This window comes from Oncorhynchus nerka, linkage group LG2 (genome assembly GCF_034236695.1).
Source record: "Oncorhynchus nerka isolate Pitt River linkage group LG2, Oner_Uvic_2.0, whole genome shotgun sequence".
Classification (NCBI taxonomy): domain Eukaryota; kingdom Metazoa; phylum Chordata; class Actinopteri; order Salmoniformes; family Salmonidae; genus Oncorhynchus; species Oncorhynchus nerka.
The window spans coordinates 78,456,258-78,480,649 of record NC_088397.1 but is presented as its reverse complement, the minus strand read 5'-3'; the positions used below and the strand labels follow the sequence as shown (position 1 = coordinate 78,480,649).

The 24,392-nt window shown below is 46.3% G+C and overlaps 1 protein-coding gene across 1 annotated transcript in view; it reads left to right on the top strand.

Moving 5' to 3' along the window:
- The first annotated feature begins 18,976 nt into the window (after positions 1-18,976).
- The window catches only part of LOC115131688 (voltage-dependent calcium channel subunit alpha-2/delta-3-like), a 108,592-nt gene continuing 103,176 nt past the window's right edge, over positions 18,977-24,392 (top strand). The window contains exons 1-2 of the mRNA XM_065003102.1: positions 18,977-19,135; positions 20,108-20,189. Coding sequence (XP_064859174.1) covers positions 18,999-19,135; positions 20,108-20,189 — 219 coding nt within the window. The 5' untranslated portion in view covers positions 18,977-18,998. The remainder of the gene's footprint in view (positions 19,136-20,107; positions 20,190-24,392) is intronic.

Here is a 24,392-nt window from a genome sequence, read left to right as displayed (position 1 = left end):
TTTGATTTGTCTAATCTTAGCAATTTCTTCTTAGCTAGCTACATAGCCGTCTTTGTATCAAAGATAATTGCGTAATTATCGTATTTCGTCGTCCTCCTGTCTGCCCAGCAGCTAGCCAGCTAGCAAACGTTCACCGTCTACCGTAGCACTGTAGTAACTATCACACTCAACTGAACGACTTGATTAGTGTAGTGTTAGCTAGCTACATAGTTGTCTTTGCTGTCTTCGTATCCAAGATAATTGTGTAGTTTAGAGTGTGTAGTCTTAGAGTGATTATCTTAATTTACCGAGGTTAGCTAGCCAGCTATTTGTCGTCCTTAACGTAGGAGTCACTCCTAGCTAGCCAACAGCTAGCCAACGTCTACTGAATAGAACTTTCGCATTCGGTCGCATTCCGCTTCGCTCCACAGGTAGTATCACATTTTCATTTCATTTCATTACAGTCCCAACGGTGTGATTTGTTTGATCGTAGCTAGCTACATAGCTAGCTACATAGTCGTCTTTGTTTCAAAGATAATTGTGTAGTCTAGAGCGATTTTCTAGGTTAGCTAGCCAGCTATTGTCGTTCTTTTAACGCAACGTAACGTAATCAACACTGCTAGCTAGCCAGCCAGCTAGCCCCGAATAGCAGCATTGTAGAAACTTTACACTCAACGGAACGACTTGATTAGTGTAGTGTCAACAACGCAGCCACTGCCAGCTAGCCTACAAAGTCAACAACGCAGCCACTGCCAGCTAGCCTACCTCAGCAGTACTGTATCATTTTAATCATTTTAGTCAATTAGATTCTTGCTACGTAAGCTTAACTTTCTGAACATTCGAGACGTGTAGTCCACTTGTCATTCCAATCTCCTTTGCATTAGCGTAGCCTCTTCTCTAGCCTGTCAACTATGTGTCTGTCTATCCCTGTTCTCTCCTCTCTGCACAGACCATACAAACGCTCCACACCGCGTGGCCGCGGCCACCCTAATCTGGTGGTCCCAGCGCGCACGACCCACGTGGAGTTCCAGGTCTCCGGTAGCCTCTGGAACTGCCGATCTGCGGCCAACAAGGCAGAGTTCATCTCAGCCTATGCCTCCCTCCAGTCCCTCGACTTCTTGGCACTGACGGAAACATGGATCACCACAGACAACACCGCTACTCCTACTGCTCTCTCTTCGTCCGCCCACGTGTTCTCGCACACCCCGAGAGCTTCTGGTCAGCGGGGTGGTGGCACCGGGATCCTCATCTCTCCCAAGTGGTCATTCTCTCTTTCTCCCCTTACCCATCTGTCTATCGCCTCCTTTGAATTCCATGCTGTCACAGTTACCAGCCCTTTCAAGCTTAACATCCTTATCATTTATCGCCCTCCAGGTTCCCTCGGAGAGTTCATCAATGAGCTTGATGCCTTGATAAGCTCCTTTCCTGAGGACGGCTCACCTCTCACAGTTCTGGGCGACTTTAACCTCCCCACGTCTACCTTTGACTCATTCCTCTCTGCCTCCTTCTTTCCACTCCTCTCCTCTTTTGACCTCACCCTCTCACCTTCCCCCTACTCACAAGGCAGGCAATACGCTCGACCTCATCTTTACTAGATGCTGTTCTTCCACTAACCTCATTGCAACTCCCCTCCAAGTCTCCGACCACTACCTTGTATCCTTTTCCCTCTCGCTCTCATCCAACACTTCCCACACTGCCCCTACTCGGATGGTATCGCGCTGTCCCAACCTTCGCTCTCTCTCCCCCCGCTACTCTCTCCTCTTCCATCCTATCATCTCTTCCCTCTGCTCAAACCTTCTCCAACCTATCTCCTGATTCTGCCTCCTCAACCCTCCTCTCCTCCCTTTCTGCATCCTTTGACTCTCTATGTCCCCTATCCTCCAGGCCGGCTCGGTCCTCCCCTCCCGCTCCGTGGCTCGACAACTCATTGCGAGCTCACAGAACAGGGCTCCGGGCAGCCGAGCGGAAATGGAGGAAAACTCGCCTCCCTGCGGACCTGGCATCCTTTCACTCCCTCCTCTCTACATTTTCCTCCTCTGTCTCTGCTGCTAAAGCCACTTTCTACCACTCTAAATTCCAAGCATCTGCCTCTAACCCTAGGAAGCTCTTTGCCACCTTCTCCTCCCTCCTGAATCCTCCTCCCCCCCCTCCTCCCTCTCTGCAGATGACTTCGTCAACCATTTTGAAAAGAAGGTCGACGACATCCGATCCTCGTTTGCTAAGTCAAACGACACCGCTGGTTCTGCTCACACTGCCCTACCCTGTGCTCTGACCTCTTTCTCCCCTCTCTCTCCAGATGACATCTCGCGTCTTGTGACGGCCGGCCGCCCAACAACCTGCCCGCTTGACCCTATCCCCTCCTCTCTTCTCCAGACCATTTCCGGTGACCTTCTCCCCTACCTCACCTCGCTCATCAACTCATCCCTGACCGCTGGCTACGTCCCTCCCGTCTTCAAGAGAGCGAGAGTTGCACCTCTTCTGAAAAAACCTACACTCGATCCCTCCGATGTCAACATCTACAGACCAGTATCCCTTCTTTCTTTTCTCTCCAAAACTCTTGAACGTGCCGTCCTTGGCCAGCTCTCCCGCTATCTCTCTCAGAATGACCTTCTTGATCCAAATCAGTCAGGTTTCAAGACTAGTCATTCAACTGAGACTGCTCTTCTCTGTATCACGGAGGCACTCCGCACTGCTAAAGCTAACTCTCTCTCCTCTGCTCTCATCCTTCTAGACCTATCGGCTGCCTTCGATACTGTGAACCATCAGATCCTCCTCTCCACCCTCTCCGAGTTGGGCATCTCCGGCGCGGCCCATGCTTGGATTGCGTCCTACCTGACAGGTCGCTCCTACCAGGTGGCGTGGCGAGAATCTGTCTCCTCACCACGCGCTCACCACTGGTGTCCCCCAGGGCTCTGTTCTAGGCCCTCTCCTATTCTCGCTATACACCAAGTCACTTGGCTCTGTCATAACCTCACATGGTCTCTCCTATCATTGCTATGCAGACGACACACAATTAATCTTCTCCTTTCCCCCCTCTGATGACCAGGTGGCGAATCGCATCTCTGCATGTCTGGCAGACATATCAGTGTGGATGACGGATCACCACCTCAAGCTGAACCTCGGCAAGACGGAGCTGCTCTTCCTCCCGGGAAGGACTGCCCGTTCCATGATCTCGCCATCACGGTTGACAACTCCATCGTGTCCTCCTCCCAGAGCGCTAAGAACCTTGGCGTGATCCTGGACAACACCCTGTCGTTCTCAACTAACATCAAGGCGGTGGCCCGTTCCTGTAGGTTCATGCTCTACAACATCCGCAGAGTACGACCCTGCCTCACACAGGAAGCGGCGCAGGTCCTAATCCAGGCACTTGTCATCTCCCGTCTGGATTACTGCAACTCGCTGTTGGCTGGGCTCCCTGCCTGTGCCATTAAACCCCTACAACTCATCCAGAACGCCGCAGCCCGTCTGGTGTTCAACCTTCCCAAGTTCTCTCACGTCACCCCGCTCCTCCGCTCTCTCCACTGGCTTCCAGTTGAAGCTCGCATCCGCTACAAGACCATGGTGCTTGCCTACGGAGCTGTGAGGGGAACGGCACCTCAGTACCTCCAGGCTCTGATCAGGCCCTACACCCAAACAAGGGCACTGCGTTCATCCACCTCTGGCCTGCTCGCCTCCCTACCACTGAGGAAGTACAGTTCCCGCTCAGCCCAGTCAAAACTGTTCGCTGCTCTGGCCCCCCAATGGTGGAACAAACTCCCTCACGACGCCAGGACAGCGGAGTCAATCACCACCTTCCGGAGACACCTGAAACCCCACCTCTTTAAGGAATACCTAGGATAGGATAAAGTAATCCTTCTCACCCCCCCTTAAAAGACTTAGATGCACTATTGTAAAGTGGCTGTTCCACTGGATGTCATAAGGTGAAAGCACCAATTTGTAAGTCGCTCTGGATAAGAGCGTCTGCTAAATGACTTAAATGTAAATGTAAAATGCAATAAATTGAACTGGTTGTTCACATATAGAGTACTGATTTCAAATCACTAGCTTGTACTGCATGATGTCATGCTAAATTACACACAAAACCGTCCTGTGCATATTCCTTTTGAATGACATTATGTTGGCTGGTTTCCTGAAAAGCCAACAGGGTGCACTACCCAAGTGTAGTAATGATGAATTGCCCCAGAGTCATTCTTACCCTCAGAGACACATTTCCAGTCATTCAGCCGATTATATTCTTGTCTCTAACTACACAATAGTCCTCATCATTTGTCCTATGTATGGTGCCACCCCCGCCATGGAACTTTTATGAACCTCTGTTTGTACCACCGCATGGTAATGCAACGCACGAGTTGAAAATATTGAATGCATGCAATATACAGAACGCACCGCAGCCTAGTGCGGTATCCCAAACATAGCGTTGCGGACTGCTCCATTGACAATGTATTACTTCTGCCGGAATGCTGAGTTTGACACATCTTGTGGACATGAAGCTTTATGCCTCGATAACACCGATATATTTTGCGCAAAATAGTATGCCGCATCATCTGGATATGTGTGCAACAAAGGTTCAACGTTCCCCTTCTGCTATAATTTCTGTCAAGCCGTATCCGCACAGTTTGACACATATGAACGTATGCACCACACATACCACATTGCCTCTGCAACGCAATGCTGCAAGGAAAACACAGCGTTCCATTGTATATGAATGTACTTCTGGTGTACCAAAATGTAAAACACTGTTGGTGTGATCGAGGCGTTCGACTACCAAATGGCTTACGAACACACCGACAGTGCCATTGCGCAAAATAGTATGCAGCATCATCTGGATATGTGTGCAACAGAAGTTCAACATTCACCCTCTGCTACCATTTCTGTCAAGTCGTCTACTCATACAGTTTGACGCATACCTTCATAAATCCAAAGTATGCACCACACCAAACTTGCAGTGCTGCAATGCAAACGCAGCGTTTCATTGGAAATGAATGTAATTCTGGTGTACCAAAATGCAAAGACGCTGTGTGATCGAGGTGTGAATGATAAACCTTGATCTCCGTGTGATCGAGGCGTTAGACTACCAAAGGCTTAGAATGACAAACGTTGATCTTTGATTAGCATAATAAACACTTAATCAGTCATCTCGATTTGATGTCAGGTGTGCATATTGCATTGGTCTATCGTTTCATCCACCACCGACTTGAAAGACAACGAGCAGGTCAGACGGTGCAATCTGCCTCAAATAACAAAGCATTGTCTAAAACACGGCAAAAAGCAAGTTAAAGCTATTTTGAGTCAGTCATGTCTGGATGTCAGTAGAAAGAAAAGGCAATGTAGGAATAGCACAAACTCTCATGCTGACTTTGGAATGTCCGCATATATAGGAATGGAGTGAAAGTCTCGAGTGAAAGTTTCGCATTTTACATTTCCACCTTTTCATGCTCTTTCAGGGGTTCTCAAAAAGTGATGCGAGATACCCCACACAAACGTTGGTGCTCTTTGCTCCCTCTCTCTCGCACCCTGCATCAGCCTCTTTGCTCTACCGCAACTCCTTATCTCTCCTCTCTGTTCATTCCCTGTGAAAGCAGCTGATGTGTTTGTTTTTTATTTGGGGCAAAAGGCTGAGATCCGCAAATCTCAAGAAAATCCCCAGGAGAGAATATAACAATTTGCTTCTCAGACGATAACAGCAATTGCAATGTTACCACACATAGATGCCTGACTTTAGTGTCTCTCTCTAGCTCTCTCTCAATTCGATTTCAATGTAAGGGACTTTATTGGCATGGGAAACATATGTTAACATTGCCAAAGCAAGTGAAATAGATAATAAACAAAAGTGAAGTAAACAATCAATAAAAAAACATTACACTCGCAAAAGTTCCAAAAGAATAAAGACATTTCAAATGTCATATTATGTCTATTTATAGTGTTGTAATGATACGCAAATAGTTAAAGTACAAAAGGGAAAATAAATAAACATAAATATAGGTTGTATTAACAACGGTGTATGTTCTTCACTGGTTACCCTTTTCTTGTTGCAACAGCTCACAAATATTGCTGCTGTGATTGTACACTGGTATTCAACCCAATATATATAGGAGTTTATAAAAAATGTATTTGTATTTTCTTTGTGGATCTGTGTAATCCGAGGGAAATATGTGTCTATAATATGGTCATACATTTGGCAGGAGGTTATCAAGTGCAGCTCAGTTTCCACCTTAGTTTGTGGGCAGTGCACATAGCCTTTCTTCTCTTGAGAGCCATGTCTCTTTCTCAACAGCAAGGATATTGCTCACTGAGTTTGTACATAATCACAGATTTCCTTTATTTTGGGTCAGTCACAGTGGTCAGGTATTCTGCCGCTGTGTACTCTCTGTTTTAGGGCCAAATAGCTTTCTAGTTTGCTCTGCTCTGACCTCTTTCTCCCCTCTCTCTCCAGATGAAATCTCGCGTCTTGTGACGGCCGGCCGCCCTACAACCTGCCCGCTTGACCCTATCCCCTCCTCTCTTCTCCAGACCATTTCCGGAGACCTCCTCCCTTACCTCACCTCGCTCATCAACTCATCCCTGACCGCTGGCTACGTCCCTTCCGTCTTCAAGAGAGCGAGAGTTGCACCCCTTCTGAAAAAACCTACACTCGATCCCTCCGATGTCAACAACTACAGACCAGTATCCCTTCTTTCTTTTCTCTCCAAAACTCTTGAACGTGCCGTCCTTGGCCAGCTCTCCCGCTATCTCTCTCAGAATGACCTTCTTGATCCAAATCAGTCAGGTTTCAAGACTAGTCATTCAACTGAGACTGCTCTTCTCTGTATCACGGAGGCGCTCCGCACTGCTAAAGCTAACTCTCTCTCCTCTGCTCTCATCCTTCTAGACCTATCGGCTGCCTTCGATACTGTGAACCATCAGATCCTCCTCTCCACCCTCTCCGAGTTGGGCATCTCCGGCGCGGCCCACGCTTGGATTGCGTCCTACCTGACAGGTCGCTCCTACCAGGTGGCGTGGCGAGAATCCGTCTCCACACCACGTGCTCTCACCACTGGTGTCCCCCAGGGCTCTGTTCTAGGCCCTCTCCTATTCTCGCTATACACCAAGTCACTTGGCTCTGTCATAACCTCACATGGTCTCTCCTATCATTGCTATGCAGACGACACACAATTAATCTTCTCCTTTCCCCCTTCTGATGACCAGGTGGCGAATCGCATCTCTGCATGTCTGGCAGACATATCCGTGTGGATGACGGATCACCACCTCAAGCTGAACCTCGGCAAGACGGAACTGCTCTTCCTCCCGGGAAGGACTGCCCGTTCCATGATCTCGCCATCACGGTTGACAACTCCATTGTGTCCTCCTCCCAGAGCGCTAAGAACCTTGGCGTGATCCTGGACAACACCCTGTCGTTCTCAACTAACATCAAGGCGGTGGCCCGTTCCTGTAGGTTCATGCTCTACAACATCCGCAGAGTACGACCCTGCCTCACACAGGAAGCGGCGCAGGTCCTAATCCAGGCACTTGTCATCTCCCGTCTGGATTACTGCAACTCGCTGTTGGCTGGGCTCCCTGCCTGTGCCATTAAACCCCTACAACTCATCCAGAACGCCGCAGCCCGTCTGGTGTTCAACCTTCCCAAGTTCTCTCACGTCACCCCGCTCCTCCGCTCCCTCCACTGGCTTCCAGTTGAAGCTCGCATCCGCTACAAGACCATGGTGCTTGCCTACGGAGCTGTGAGGGGAACGGCACCTCAGTACCTCCAGGCTCTGATCAGGCCCTACACCCAAACAAGGGCACTGCGTTCATCCACCTCTGGCCTGCTCGCCTCCCTACCACTGAGGAAGTACAGTTCCCGCTCAGCCCAGTCAAAACTGTTCGCTGCTCTGGCCCCCCAATGGTGGAACAAACTCCCTCACGACGCCAGGACAGCGGAGTCAATCACCACCTTCCGGAGACACCTGAAACCCCACCTCTTTAAGGAATACCTAGGATAGGATAAAGTAATCCCTCTCACCCCCCCTCCCCCTGAAAAGATTTAGATGCACTACTGTTCCACTGGAGGTCATAAGGTGAATGCACCAATTTGTAAGTCGCTCTGGATAAGAGCGTCTGCTAAATGACTTAAATGTAATGTAAATGTAGTTTGATCTGTTTTTTGTCAATTCTTTCCAATGTGTCAAGTATGTTTTCTCATGATTTGGTTGGCGTTAAGATAATGGGCATAATGCCAACCCATAGATGGTGCTAGTGGGCACCTTGCTAGGATATACAGTTGAAGTCGGAAGTTTACATACACTTAGTCATTAAAACTTGTTTTTCAACTACTACACAAATTTCTTGTTCACAAACTATAGTTTTGGCAAGTCGGTTAGGACATCTACTTTGTGCATGACAAAAGTAATTTTTCCAACAATTGTTTACAGACAGATTATTTCAGTTATAATTCACTTTATCACAATTCCAGTGGGTCAGAAGTTGAAATACACTGAATTGACTGTGCCTTTAAACAGCTTGGAAAATTCCAGAAAAAGATGTCATGGCTTTAGAAGCTTCTGATAGGCTAATTGCCATCATTTGAGTCAATTGGAGGTGTACCTGTGGATGTATTTCAAGGCCTACCTTCACACTCAGTGCCTCTTTCCTTGACATCATGGGAAAATCTAAAGAAGTCATCCAAGACCTCATAAAAAATTGTAGACCTCCACATGTCCGGTTCATCCTTGGGAGCAATTTCCAAATGCCTGAAAGTACCACGTTCATCTGTACAAACAACAGTACGCAAGTATAAACACCATGGGACCACGCAGCCGTCATACCGCTCAGGAAGGAGATGAGTTCTGTCTCCTAGAGATGAACGTACCTTGGTGCGAAAAGTGCAAATCAATCCCAGAACAACAGCATGGGACCTTGTGAAGATGCTGGAGGAAACAGGTACAAAATTATCTATATCCACAGTAAAACGAGTCCTATGTCAACATAACCTGAAAGGCCGCTCAGCACGGAAGAAACCACTGCTCCAAAACCGCCATAAAAAAGCCAGACTACGGTTTACAACTGCACATAGGGACAAAGATCATACTTTTTGGAGAAATGTCCTCTGGTCTGATGAAACACAAATAGAACTGTTTGGCCATAATGACCATCATTATGTTTGGAGGAAAAAGGGGGAGGCTTGCAAGCCGAAGAACACCATCCCAACCGTGAAGCACGAGGGTGGCAGCATCATGTTGTGGGGGTACTTTGCTGCAGGAGGGACCGGTGCACTTCAGAAAATAGATGGCATCATGAGGTAGGAAAATTCTGTGGATATATTTAAGCAACATCTCAAGACATCAGTCAGGAAGTTAAAGCTTGGTCGCAAGTGGGTCTTCCAAATGGACAATGACCCAACCATACTTCCAAAGTTGTGGCAAAATGGCTTAAGGACAACAAAGTCAAGGTATTGGAGTGGCCATCACAAAGCCCTGACCTCAATCCTATAGAAATGTTGTGGGCAGAACTGAAAAAGCATGTGCGAGCAAGGAGGCCTACAAAACTGACTCAGTTGCACCAGCTCTGTCAGGAGGAATGGGCTAAAATTCACCCAACATATTGTGGGAAGTTTGTGGAAGGCTACCTGAAACGTTTGACCCAAGTTAATAAATGTCAGGAATTGTGAAAAACTGAGTTCAAATGTATTTGGCTAAGGTGTATGAAAACTTCAGACTTCAGCTGTATGAACAGGTGCATTATGAGTGTCTGATTAGAATGTCGTGACCTGTAACATGTAACACCTGAGTAAAGGATTATGCTTGTATTTGACCAAACTCTCCGACGTGAGTTATTCACATACACATAATTACATGGTGTCAGAGAAATGAACCCAAAGCCAAGCACTACAGAAAAGAGGACAAGGTATGTGGACAATATAATCGCTGTGGGATAAATGTGAACAAGTGAAACAAATAAGCAAGGACGATGAGCCTCCAATGTTTCTCAGGCAAATTCCGGAGCATAGTGTCATGGACATGAAAGGCCATTTGTATCAAAACTGATTGTTTTTTAGTGATCCGTGGGAGAGTTATGAAATCGCTACGATCTTAGATAAAAATTGCCTGCAGTGGCAACACTGCTTAGTTTCTTTGGAAGAGAGTACCATATGCTTCCTATATCTGGGTAGTGTTGCCAACTCCTCAGTAAGGAAAGTAGCTATTGGCTGTCCTAAAAGTGTCTAGAAGTCACTAAACGACGTCATCGCCTAATTTGCATAATTGGCCATGTGCATGTAATTGTGATGGACACTGTAGGAGAGAAGAATAACGTCGTGGGAGAGACAAAAAGTGAGTAAAAAACACCCTAAAAAATGTTTAGAACTACAAATGATCTTTCTTCTGTCCATTCTTGTTTTTTAATGTCACAATTCCAACCCTCCTCCTTTATCTGGGCTTGGGACCGGTAAGTGAGAGTTACTTGTTTTTTTTTCTTAATTTGGTTTGGTTTTTAACCTTATGGTCCACTTAGGAGCCTACAACAAGTCACAGTAAAACATGAACATTTTATAACCATAACATTATTTACATTTTTTGTATACAATCTACATTAACAATCTAAATGGACCAAAAAGAGACAATAGAAAAAACTGTCAATGGCAATGTGAGAAAATTATGGTAACTAGTCTGGCCCTAAATCAGGTTAATAGTTGTTTTTTTCCAGACCCCCCTCCACACAAACACAGGCTGTGCTGGCTCACAGAAAGAGTGGGTCATCGTCATTTTTGGTCAAGGCTCTCTATGGCAGGTTCAGCAATTGGGGGAGCTGACTTACATGAATAAGCAGCTGATGTGCCAAAAAGCTGCAAAACATTATCGAATGTACAGGATGGAGTTAAGGGTCTGCAAGGACATCTGATTTCTAAGTTTGCTTTTTACCACACTCATCTGTCTGAATACTCTCTCAACTTCAGCATTCGAGTGTGGCAAGAACAACACAGACACAGCAACCATGGCAAGTTCTTGAAACGGGTTGATATCAGCTGCATCCCTGAAGTTCCAAATCTCACTCCAGAAGCCCAGTGTGTTTTTTGTCTCATTCCATTTACTAAGATGGATGGCACGCCATTGCTGGACCATCTTGTCTATCTCTGCAGGGGAGTAGCCAAAGAGCTTGGCTATTTTTTCTATTTCTCCAGGGCTCTTATTGTGCTTTACAGTTTCCTCCACATTGAAAACTGACATGTACTGCAATGCTTCGATGTTGTCCGGCAGTCTCACCCTCAACTCCTTAGTGAGGGAGATGGTGAAGGTAACACACCGCTTCGATGTTGTCCGGGGGTCTCACCCTCAACTCCTTAGTGAGGGAGATGGTGAAGGCTACACACCGCTTCGATGTTGTCCGGCAGTCTCACCCTCAACTCATTAGTGAGGGAGATGGTGAAGGCTACACACCGCTTCGATGTTGTCCGGCAGTCTCACCCTCAACTCCTTAGTGAGGGAGATGGTGAAGGTAACACACCGCTTCGATGTTGTCCGGCAGTCTCACCCTCAACTCATTAGTGAGGGAGATGGTGAAGGCTACACACCGCTTCGATGTTGTCCGGCAGTCTCACCCTCAACTCATTAGTGAGGGAGATGGTGAAGGCTACACACCGCTTCGATGTTGTCCGGCAGTCTCACCCTCAACTCCTTAGTGAGGGAGATGGTGAAGGCTACACACCGCTTCGATGTTGTCCGGCAGTCTCACCCTCAACTCCTTAGTGAGGGAGATGGTGAAGGCTACACACCGCTTCGATGTTGTCCGGCAGTCTCACCCTCAACTCATTAGTGAGGGAGATGGTGAAGGTAACACACCGCTTTGATGTTGTCCGGCAGTCTCACCCTCAACTCATTAGTGAGGGAGATGGTGAAGGCTACACACCGCTTCGATGTTGTCCGGCAGTCTCACCCTCAACTCCTTAGTGAGGGAGATGGTGAAGGTAACACACCGCTTCGATGTTGTCCGGCAGTCTCACCCTCAACTCATTAGTGAGGGAGATGGTGAAGGCTACACACCGCTTCGATGTTGTCCGGCAGTCTCACCCTCAACTCATTAGTGAGGGAGATGGTGAAGGCTACACACCGCTTCGATGTTGTCCGGCAGTCTCACCCTCAACTCCTTAGTGAGGGAGATGGTGAAGGCTACACACCGCTTCGATGTTGTCCGGCAGTCTCACCCTCAACTCCTTAGTGAGGGAGATGGTGAAGGCTACACACCGCTTCGATGTTGTCCGGCAGTCTCACCCTCAACTCATTAGTGAGGGAGATGGTGAAGGTAACACACCGCTTTGATGTTGTCCGGCAGTCTCACCCTCAACTCATTAGTGAGGGAGATGGTGAAGGTAACACACCGCTTCGATGTTGTCCGGCAGTCTCACCCTCAACTCATTAGTGATGGAGATGGTGAAGGTAACACACCGCTTTGATGTTGTCCGGCAGTCTCACCCTCAACTCATTAGTGAGGGAGATGGTGAAGGTAACACACCGCTTTGATGTTGTCCGGCAGTCTCACCCTCAACTCATTAGTGAGGGAGATGGTGAAGGCTACGCTGCTTTCGGACATTGTTTTCATCCTCAGGCGCAAGGTGGAGCTCAGCTGCCTTTGACCCAAAAAGGTAACCAAGGTACAGTTTGGGACTGATCTATCCATCTATTGGCACTTCGAGTACATCAACATTTGCCAGTGGATTCAGCACCCTGCTGCTCACAGACTTGATCAGGCTAACCAAGCTGTCAAGTAGCTTAAGAGGATCTACTTGCTCTCCCTCAAAAGCGTTGATGGCCAACTGTACCTCACCCAGCACTGACTTCAAAAGAGTCAGATACAATATGTTTTGAGGATCCCTGTACATGGAGTATAAAACCTCTGCCAGGTAGCAGTGTTCACTGGACTTGGTGACTGAGAAATGCAGCCTAAGCTCCTCCCACTGGTCCAAAATGCATGAAACCGGGGGTTCAATGGAGAGCTGTCACGAACCGGCTCAAAGCCCGTAACAAAAGGGAGACGACGTGGAGATAAGGAGTAACGAAACATATATTTATTAAATAAAGTAAACTAAGTACAATATACAATGGTGTGTGTAATCAGTAATCAGTAGTGTAAGTGAGTGTTTTGGTATGCATGCATGTGATAATGCAGAGTGTTGAAAGGTGCCAAAGCAAACAACCAAAAACCACCAAGATACACAACAAAATCTATAAAGGTGTCTGCATGGAGAGAGTCTCCTCCATGAATGGGGAAGTGGTGTATTTATCCTGGGAGACACCGGGACCAGGTGTTTCCCATGTAGATGACGACCCTCCCAAACCCGCCCACCGACATCCTAATAAGGAAACAAGAACAAAGAGAGAATACGGCAGACAGAGTGGGAGGGTCGTCACACCACAGTTAATGGTCTCTTATATAGCCTTGTAGGCCTCCCTGCACTTTGGAGACACTGAAAACCAATTATAAGTCTCTCATACCAGGTACTCCACACCATGGGGGATGGTGTCATTGGAAGCATGACTTACAGCAAGCTGCAGAGAGTGGCACACACAGCGAATAGGAACCAGACATTTGAGGCCATACTCCTCCAGCACTTTATGGACCCCATTTGTTAATCCCCATCATAACAGAGGCATTGTCAGTCCCTATCCCCAGGAGTTTTTATTTTTTAAGACAACACTTCGAGGAAAGCCACAACAGCACGGGCTATAGATTTGGCATCTCCTCCCTCCAACTCAACAAGCCCCAGAAATGTTGATACAATTGTCTGGTTGGTGTCACTAAAGTACCTTATCACAACCCCCAGGTACTTAGAAACACTTATATCTGTGGACTCATTGAGGAGGAGGCTGAAATGCTGGTCACCCACATCTGCGACCAACTTTTTCAGAAAGTATGGTGCTTGAACACCATTAATTATTTCTGTGCACTTTGTCCTGTGCATTTTGAAGTGAGTAGCAGCAGTGGAGTCTGAGAACGTAGCTCTACATGCTTCTCCAATGTGATCACATGCCAGCATGGAACAGTGTTCAGCAGAAGCTAATGCCATTGTGGCCTCAACCTTTTTTGCAGAGTCCATTTTTTTAACCTTAAATGGCAGCTTGTTTTGGGTGGAACTGTTATAAGGCTTTGCCTTTTGAGTATGTTTTTGAGTTGTCATGTGTTTTTCTACATCACTAAGTTTGGCGTAGAAATCAGCCTTACAGTACAGGCAGGATGACTGTGTATCATCTCCAATAAACAGCTTCAACCAGCCTCTGAATTCAGGGTTTGATTCCCACTCCTTTCTGTATTTCTGAGTGTACAGTTCAGACTGAGACATGATGAGCTAGCCAGCTAGATGTTCAGCTTATGTCACAGAGAAGCACACACACAGTGGAAAGTAAGGTAAGTGACTGAGGCTGTGTGAGTCAAATGCAGTGATTTATTTTAGATAAAGAACATTTTACATTTACATCCCGCCCTGGCTGGACGCGGAGCAGTGAACATCTCCTGCTCTGACTGCAGCTGGGAGGGACTGCTGCGCGAGGACTGGGCCGCCTGTAAGTGCTTTGAGATGGGGGTGGGGCCCACGGCAGCACCCGCTGCTCGTTGAGAAGAGTAAGAACAATACCTGCTTTCACGTCAGAGTCTCCAAAAGTCTCCAATAACACCAGAAAAGGCCTCTAGAATTGTCGCTAGTCGATTTTTTGAAAATGTGTCACTAGAAGGGTCTGAATACTTACTAAATATAGCGACAAAGTCGCTAAGTTGGCAACACTGTATCTGGGGGAAGAGGATAGGAACAATTCAAATAAAATCCTTGACGTTTTACAAAGACATTTTGATCCCAATCGTAATGTGATTTATGAAAGATTCATTTTTAACACGTGAACAAACTCAAGCAGAGACGTCTGATCAATATGTTGTGAGGCTGCGTCAATTGTCTGATTCATGTGATTTCGGGGTCAATGAGAAACGAAATGGTCAGACAGACTTGTGATTGTCTGTAAAGATAACAGAGTAAGAGCAAGTATGCTGCGCAAACCGCAATTTACACTGACTAAGAGCCATAGATATATGCAGAGCAAGCGAACAGACGAAGATCCAATTTAAAAAGATTAACACTGTCCCTGAACAGGCAAAATCTGTCAATTATGCCACTCAGAACAAATACAGAGACCATGTCGCTAAAAAATGGAAACATAATTCATCGGACAGTGATGCAAGGTGGAAAAATACTAAAGATGGGTGCATGCACTGAGGATCAACACACGCAAGAGCCAAATGCCCAGCATATGGGGTTACAGTGGGGCAAAAAAGTATTTAGTCAGCCACCAATTGTGCAAGTTCTCCCACTTAAAAAGATGAGAGAGTCCTGTAATTTTCATCATAGGTACACTTACTTCAACTATGACAGACAAAATTAGAAAAAAAATCCAGAAAATCACATTGTAGGATTTTTTATGAATTTATTTGCAAATTATGGTGGAAAATAAGTATTTGGTCAATAACAAAAGTTTATCTCAATACTTTGTTATATACCCTTTGTTGGCAATGACAGAGGTCAAACGTTTTCTGTAAGTCTTCACAAGGTTTTCACACACTGTTGCTGGTATTTTGGCCCATTCCTCCATGCACATCTCCTCTAGAGCAGTGATGTTTTGGGGCTGTTGCTGGGCAACACGGACTTTCAACTCCCTCCAAAGATTTTCTATGGGGTTGAGATCTGGAGACGGGCTAGGCCACTCCAGGACCTTGAAATGCTTCTTACGAAGCCATTCCTTCATTGCCCGGGCGGTGTGTTTGGGATCATTGTCATGCTGAAAGACCCAGCCACGTTTCATCTTCAATGCCCTTGCTGATGGAAGGAGGTTTTCACTCAAAATCTCACGATACATGGCCCCATTCATTCTTTCCTTTACGCGGATCAGTCGTCCTGGTCCCTTTGCAGAAAAACAGCCCCAAAGCATGATGTTTCCACCCCCATGCTTCACAGTAGGTATGGTGTTCTTTGGATGCAACTCAGCATTCTTTGTCCTCCAAACACAACGAGTTGAGTTTTTACCAAAAAGTTCTATTTTGGTTTCATCTGACCATATGACATTCTCCCAATCTTCTTCTGGATCATCCAAATGAGAAATACTCCCACAGAGGGCTTCGGCAGCAGTCCTGTACAGCGCTTAATGTCTAGATGCACCCGCTCTCTGTTGCCAACAGCTCCCAAGCTCCTTGCACCATAGGTCATTGGGGATGTTCAGGCTCACAAACGTGCACTACAGGACAAGTCAAAACATTACTATGACCAGCATGCAAAAAAATCAAGGCCAAGCTGTCAGAGTGCTCCTGTCACCTCACGCCAGGGATGCCACATGGAGTCTTGGCACATGCATAGGGCACATCAGCGCAAGGTCATATGAAGTGGAAGTAAAGGGCCGAAAGTATGGAAGGAACCGGAAGGACATACCCCCAGTTCAGGAAAGCATGTGGAACAGGAGGGACACATGGGAAGACTGGGAATATCCTCTGGATGGTGCGGGCAGGACACTTAATGAGGAGACGGCAAGACCCCACCAGGGCAGTTCTCTGCTGGCTGTGTCACGGTCGTGTAGAAAGACGTACCAAGGCGCAACGTGATTTGAGTTCCACATATTTATTTAAAGTGAAACTTCGAAACAAAACAATAAACAAACACCGACCGTGAACAAACGTAGTGCTACATGCACTCACTCAAAACAATTTCCCACAAAGCAGGTGGGAGAAAGGGCTTCCTAAATATGATCACCAATTAGAGGCAACGTGTCGGTGGCGGCTCCCCCCGCCCCGCCCACGGATCCGGCCATGGAGCTGGGTTGGACGCTGCGCCCGGACTGGGCACCGGCGCAGCGGAAGGCTCCGGCCACGGAGCTGGGTTGGACGCCGTGCCTGGACTGGGCACCGGCGCAGCGGAAGGCTCCGGCCATGGAGCTGGGTTGGACGCCACGCCCGGACGACTGGGCACCGGCACAGAGGAAGGCTCCAGCCATGGAGCTGGGTTGGCCGCCAAGCCTGGACTGGGCACTGGCGCAGAGGAAGGCTCCAGCCATGGAGCTGGACTGGACCGTGCCTGGACTGGGCACCAGAGGAAGACTCCTGCCATGGAGCGGGACTGGACACCGTGCCTGGACTGGGCATCGGCGCAGAGGAAGGCTCTGGCCTTGGAGCGGGACTGGACGCTGTGCCTGGACTAGGCACCGGCGCAGAGGAAGACACCGGCCTGGTGCGTGGAGCCGGAACAGGTGGCACCGGACTGGTGACACGCACTTCAGGGCGAGTGCGGGGAGCTTGCACAGGACGTACCGGACTGGGGAGGCGCATTGGAGGCCAGATGCGTGAAGCCGGCACAGGCTCCACCAGACTGCTGACAGGCTCTTTAGGTCGAATGTTGAGCAGAACACACTTGACCATCCACTCCTGATCTCCTCCCAGGTCCAACTCACCTTCTCCTCCATGGCACGCTGCTTGGTCCTTGCTTGGTGGGATATTCTGTCACGGTCGTGTGGAAAGACGGACCAAGGCGAAGCGTGATTTGAGTTCCACATATTTATTTAAAGTGAAACTTCTAAACAAAACTATAAACAAACACCGACCGTGAACAAACGTAGTGCTACATGCACTCACTCAAAACAATTTCCCACAAAGCAGGTGGGAGAAAGGGCTTCCTAAATATGATATCCAATTAGAGGCAACAATTACCAGCTGCCTCTAATTGGGATCCATACAAACCAGCCACATAGAAAATAAATTACTAGAACACCCCCCTAGTCACGCTCTGACCTAAACACTCTGACCTAAACAGAACCGAGGGCTCTCTATGGTCAGGGCGTGACAGTCTGTGCCTCCACAATTTGAGGCTCCCAAGCTGCACAGCAGTCTAAGGCACTGCATCTAGAGGTGTCACTACACTCTGGTTCGATTCCAGGCTGTCTCATAACCGGCCATGATTGGTAGTCCCATAGGGCGGCGCGCAATTGGCCCAGCGTTGTCCAGGTTTGGTCGGGATAGGCCGTCATTGTAAATAAGAATTTGTTCTTAACTGATTTGCCTAGCTAAATAAAGGTTCAATAAACATTAAATAAATAAACATTTCAGGAGGCTGTGGAAGAGGAAGGAGAGGCCCTGAGGATCCTAGAGGTTCCCAACGTCCCAGAGGTACCCAACGTCCTAGAGGTGCCCAATGTCCCAGAGATGCCCAATATGCTACCAGTGTGACACACTAGGACAAGGGCTAACATAAGTCTGCCCCTGGTTAATGGTGACTATGTCCCTTATGAGGTGGATAATGACATTTTTTATTTTATAAAAATGCAAAATATTTTTACAAAATCATAATGTACTGGTATTAAAATGGTATGAAGTGATCGAGCTAATTATATTTGAAAAGGAAGATGTTAAGATAATGGGCATAATGCCAATCCAGCACCTTTCTAGGATGTATGAACAGGTGCATTACGAGTGTCTGATTAGAATGTGGTAACCTGTAACATGTAACACCTGAGTTAAGGAGTATGCTTCTATTTTACCAAACTCTCCGACGGAAGTTATTCACATACATATAACAGTTGGGTCTAATAGTGTTGCTGTACTGGTTTGTGTTTGTGAACAGAGCCCCAGGACCAGCTTGCTTCGGGGCTCTTCTCCAGGTTAATTTCTCTGTATATGATGACTTTGTAATGGAAGGTTTGGGAATCGCTTCCTTTTACATGGTTGTAGAATTTAACGGCTCTTTTTTTGGATTTAGATCATTCGCGGGTATCGGCCTAATTCTGCTCTGCGTGCATTATCTCGCTCTCTCTCTCTCTCTGCCCTCTGGTGGTGAGCGGTTTGTGCCTATGTTCATAGGTCAACGCTCTCTTTCAGCACGCGGGTCCCTTCAGGAGTGACAACTGGATGCGGGACTGGCGCAGGGGGGGGAACTGATAAATATGTGCCGGTAACAGGGGCTGCTGCTTTTCGCGCTGAGTGCGTTTTCGGGACTAGAGAGGTACTAGCCATTGTGCCAGGATCCGTGTTCGGGAATGCTCATGAAGATGCTGTGGAATTGGAAGATCCTCGTTTCGCACGTGTACTGCGCCAGCTTCCTTCTGTTCTGGATTATACTGGGCACGGCAGTGGCGGAAGTGAAAGGGTCCCCGCAAGGGATTCCTCTCTCAGTGTGAGTGGAGGATGTCATATCTTAACATTTTAGTTACTCAATAGTTACACATGTTGTTGAGTTTTTCAGTTATATTTCCTGAAGTGTGTAAGCAGTAGATTTGTAATAGTAAAAATGATAAACAAGCCGAAAACATCATAATGTAACCACAACTGCATAATACTAATAATAAATCGTTTTTGTTATTTATGTATTAGTGTTGGTGTCTAATAAATAATGACCAAAAATAGACTTCTCTACCCTAACCCCAAGTCTATTGCTGCTATAGATAGATCATATCTGGCATAAGAACAACACATTAATCATATATCATCATATATGACATGTACACACTATTTAAATGTACAGATGTCTTTATTTTAAACTGATTGTTGTCCTTCTTTTAATCAAAATACAGATATGTCCTAAATAACTACTATACAAAACCATGTTCATTTGTCGATGTTAACCCAGAGTGCTGTACTTTGGTCTGCATAGAGACACCACAGTCTACAATGTACAGTTTAAGGAAGGCTTTAGACAAAAGTTTGCATCAACTTTAGCTTCATAAACTATCAATTTATAACACATCATAAACACACCAAACAAACATGAATAAACCGCTACATTGAATGATATCACTTATCTACAATGTAGGTCTAGTGTATTTGACATATTGTTGATGGAGGCAAATTCAACACACCTCAAAACAATGTATTTCATATATGAGGGTCTTGTGTTTTTTTAAGAACAGGAGTATCTTCAAGAAAATAGTTTATACTCACACCAGCAATATAACACACAAACAACTTCTAGATATCCATGGATCTATGATTTAATTTTTAGAAATTTGTTTAGAAATTTCTGGTGCAGTTTGTGTTTTCTTGTTATCTCAGCTGTACGTTATTAAAATGTGTGTGTAATGTCACAGAATGTCCGGTGTTCACCTGAACTGGTATAATAACAATATAGAAATGTTCTGTTGGCTTCCAGGGTGAAGTTATGGGCCTCAGCGTTTGGTGGAGAAATTAAATCAATTTCTGCAAAATACTCTGGATCCCAGCTGCTGCAGAAGGTATCTCTTTCTTTCCTCAATCTTAATCTCATTCCTATACACGCACACAGACACACACACAGTGTATGGTGTAATGCTGCATTTCCATTTAATGGCTGCTGACACATTTCTGTGTCCCAGCTGAATACTGATGTGTTGTGTATGAAAGGACTCAGGTGTGTGGATCAGAGCCCCATCTCTCCATCTGTGTGTGTGTGTGGGGGGGTACTGGACACAGCCCATTAACCACAGCACGGTTTCTTCTCTCATCTCATCTCCAGTTCACTCTCTGGAGTAAAGAGTTTCAACCCCAGGATATCAATGTGACAAGGAGACAAATTGAATAAGAGTGTGTTGAGTGTGATGGGCTGTGATGGGTTGGGATGGGGTGGGATGGTCTGGAGGCAATGGGTGGGGTAGAGAGAGAGTGGGGAGAAGAGAGAGAGAAAGAGAGATGGGTTTGCAGAAAAAAGCCCCTAAGTGAAAGTAAATGACCACTTGGCAGCAGCCATGTGCTCCCCAGTGTGTACAGAGGTTATGGCTTGAACACTACAGCACCTGTCATCCAAGTGGAGACAATGTACTATACTGTATGTTGGATAGGGTTGCAAAAATGTGTAATCTTTCCAAAAATTCCCAGGTTTTCCAGAAATCCTGGTTGGAAGATTCGCAGAATCAGAAGGGAATAAGCAGAAAATTGTGAATCCTCCAACCAGGATTTCTGGAATCTTGCAAACCGAATGCTGGACCTAGAGCACTGGCTGCAGTACTGTAAAAGTACAGAGTTTGTGTTATCTTGGCAATGTGGGCATTTTGAAGTTTAAGCACTATTTGTACTGTAGTGAACTCACAGCATCAGAACTGAGCACTAATGTGCATACGTTATGGGAAAGTCTGAGTTAAGCAGATGGATTGATTTAAAATTTGGCCATATGGCCCTATGTGCTTACACCTGAATGTTGACAGTCATTTTATTCCAACAGATTTTATGCTCCTTTTCCTTCAATTGAGCTTTAATTAAACGCTGAATTTAAATAAAAAATTATTGCAGACTTGCAGCATTTTGAAATAAGTTTGATTGAAAACCAGAGATTGTCGATGACAAGGAAAACATGGGTCATAATCATTAGTGCACACCGTAATAAACTGTAGCAAAACATTTTGCAACAAAAAATATTTGGCTAGGAAAATAGAGTTTCTTATTTGGACAAGTTCAGGTAGTCCCTCCCTGTTTCAGTCCGTTTGGTTCCTAGTGAATACGACCCGGATATGTTACATTCACACAGTACATACTGTACTGTATGTATGGAAGTGGTCAGTTGTGTAATGTGATTGAGTGTGAAGTCAGTGGTGATGAGGAGATACATATCCCCATTTAGCTCTGTTCATCAGTCTCTCATTTTCTGATCATGTGGAGCTTAGCTCAGCACCAGGCTGCTTCTGCAACACTCTAACATCCAACACGGTAGCAGTTTACGGGTAGTGTGTGTGCTTGTGTTTATGTGTTGGATGGGAGTGTCTGCCTACCTTTTGAGTGTCTAACGTCTCAAGCTGATCTTGTGTGAGAATAGAACACTCAGAGGTAAAATGTCCCCAGCAGTTGTTTTTCTTTCTGTGTATGTAAGCACTTTCCTCATGTTCCCGTTCACAGATGCATGACTGGTGTAGGACACCTTTCATCCAATCAGCAGGCCTCTAGACCTGCAGGGGCCAGTGAGGCGAGGTGTAGAGAGAGAGGCACGGCTGGATGGTTTTAGGGCTGATCATTAAGGATGATCATTAGGTGCTTTATTATGGGGAATTAGTAGATTTCCACACAGAGCTGACCTGCTGTATGGGCAACAGAACAGGAATACGGATACAGACAGGAGGCTGTGTGTGTATGTCTGTGTGACTCCTCCTCAGGCTTGGGTTCGGTCAGGCCTCATCTACACATCAGTCATTACCTTAATCAATAAACATAATCAGTTATGTTGATGGATGGGGTTTAACCTCTCCCTGATGACTGGGGAAGGGTGGGGGGCAGGGGGAGGAAGGGAGGACAGGCGTGAAATGAACTGTTCCGAGCCACTGCCGGCCCACACTCTTCCCTTCCCTGGGTCAATTTCACCCCATGTACTGGGATTTGTGTATGTATGTGTGTGTTCTGCTCATACATTCTCATTTCGACGCTAAACCCACCAATGGTGTGCATGGCCAAAGAGCTCTATTTTCATGTAAACTGACCAAGGCACCGGTTCCAATCCAAGTGCAAATGCCATTTAGCAAAGACATTTATATCTGTTGGATGACATGAAAATAGAGGTCTTTGGCCATGCACACCAGTGGTGGGTTTGGTGTCGAAATGAGAATGAATGAGCAGAAAAGAACCCCAAACCTACTGTAAAATATGGTCGTGGATCTTTGATGTTATGGGGCTATTTTGCTTCCACTGGTCCTGGGGACCTTGTTAATAAGGTCAACAGCATCATGAACTTTACCCAGTGGCCAAAACGCTGGTTGCCTCTGTCAGGAGGTTGAAACTTGGCTGCAAATGGATCTTCCACCAAGACAATAACCCCAAGCATACATCAGAATCCACAAATCAACTCTCCGAGTAGTCTCGTCAGGTATACCACACGTCGGCTTCTATAGCGCCGTCTCCTCCTCCTTCAGAGATTTGGGCCTGGTCCAGGATAATCAATATGTCTTTCGCCTCTGACTTATTGAAGTAGAAGTCCTTGTCCAAATCAAGGTTAGTGATAGCTGTTCTGATTTCAAGAAGCTCTTTTCGTCATAGGAAACGATGGCGGAAAAATGATGTACGAAACAAGTTAGGATCAGCACAAATAAATACACAAAATAGCACCATCCCTCCAGCACCATTCTCTCACACAGGATGGTGCCAACTGCCAGTGACCATAGCAACAAAATAAACAAAAATTATTGACATGCAAAAAAATGATCACTTTCACACCATATGCATGCATAAAAATGTATTTACATGCAACAGAAATTATTTATCAAAAAATCTATTAGAAAACATTTATTTTTAATCGTTAGACATGACTCTGTAAACTGCCAGCTAGCTAGCTGGAGTGGGCAAATTGGACATTCTTGCTGAAGTACCACCACGCAGGCCACATTTTCAACTGTGATTGGTCAACAACTACAGCGCTGCTTGAATAATAGAGCAGAATGATATTTTCTATGGCTCGGTTTAACAGCTTCCACAGGCACGAACACCGCCGAAGGGAGCAAGTAGTAGAGGTTAATGGTTCACTGTCTCAGGCAAAACCAATGAGTTGTGGCGTTCCACAGGGGAGCGTGCTTGGGCCTCTGCTGTTTTTATTGTATATTAACGTTATGAAAGGTGCTTGTTCTTGCCGTCTTTTATGCGGATGACTCTACACTTCTGGTGTCTCACAAAGTAAAACTATGTTGGAGAGCATAGCTTAGCACAGAGCTGACTAACATTAGCAAATGGTTTGGAGATAATAAGCTATATCTGCACTTAGGGAAAACTGAAGCAATTATTTCTGGATCCAGACCTAAGATCGAAGATGGCGCCAGAGGAGATGGGCGCCGTTTTAAGGTCTCCTAACCAATTGTGCTACTATGTGTTTTTTTCTGCGATATTTATAAATTATTTTGTACGTAATGTTTCTGCAACCGTATCTTACGTCAGAAAAGAGCTTCTGGATATCAGGACAGCGATCACTCACCTCGGATTAGACAAAGATTTCTTCAACAACAACAACAACAACAGCAGCAAGCAGGACTCACATGATATTCTCTAAACAACCCACAGGGCAGACATCCCAATTATTTGCGAGAGGAAGCGACGCAGAGGAAGTAGAGCTGGATGCCTCGTCTGGACCCGCAGAAGACAACTAGGAAAGCTGCCGTTACCGTCAATATTACTCGCCAACGTGCAATCATTGGACAATAAACTAGACGAGGTAAGATCACGAATATCCTACCAACGGGACATCAAAAACTGTAATATCCTATGTTTCACGGAATCATGGCTGAATGGCGACATGGATATTCAGCTAGCGGGATACACGCTGCACCGGCAGGATAGAACAGCACACTCCGGTAAGACGAGGGGGGGGGGCGGTCTGTGCATATTTGTAAACAACAGCTGGTGCAATCTAAGGAAGTCTCTAGATTTTACTCGCCTGAAGTTGAGTATATTGTGATAAACTGCAGGCCACACTACTTGCCTAGAGAGTTCTCAGC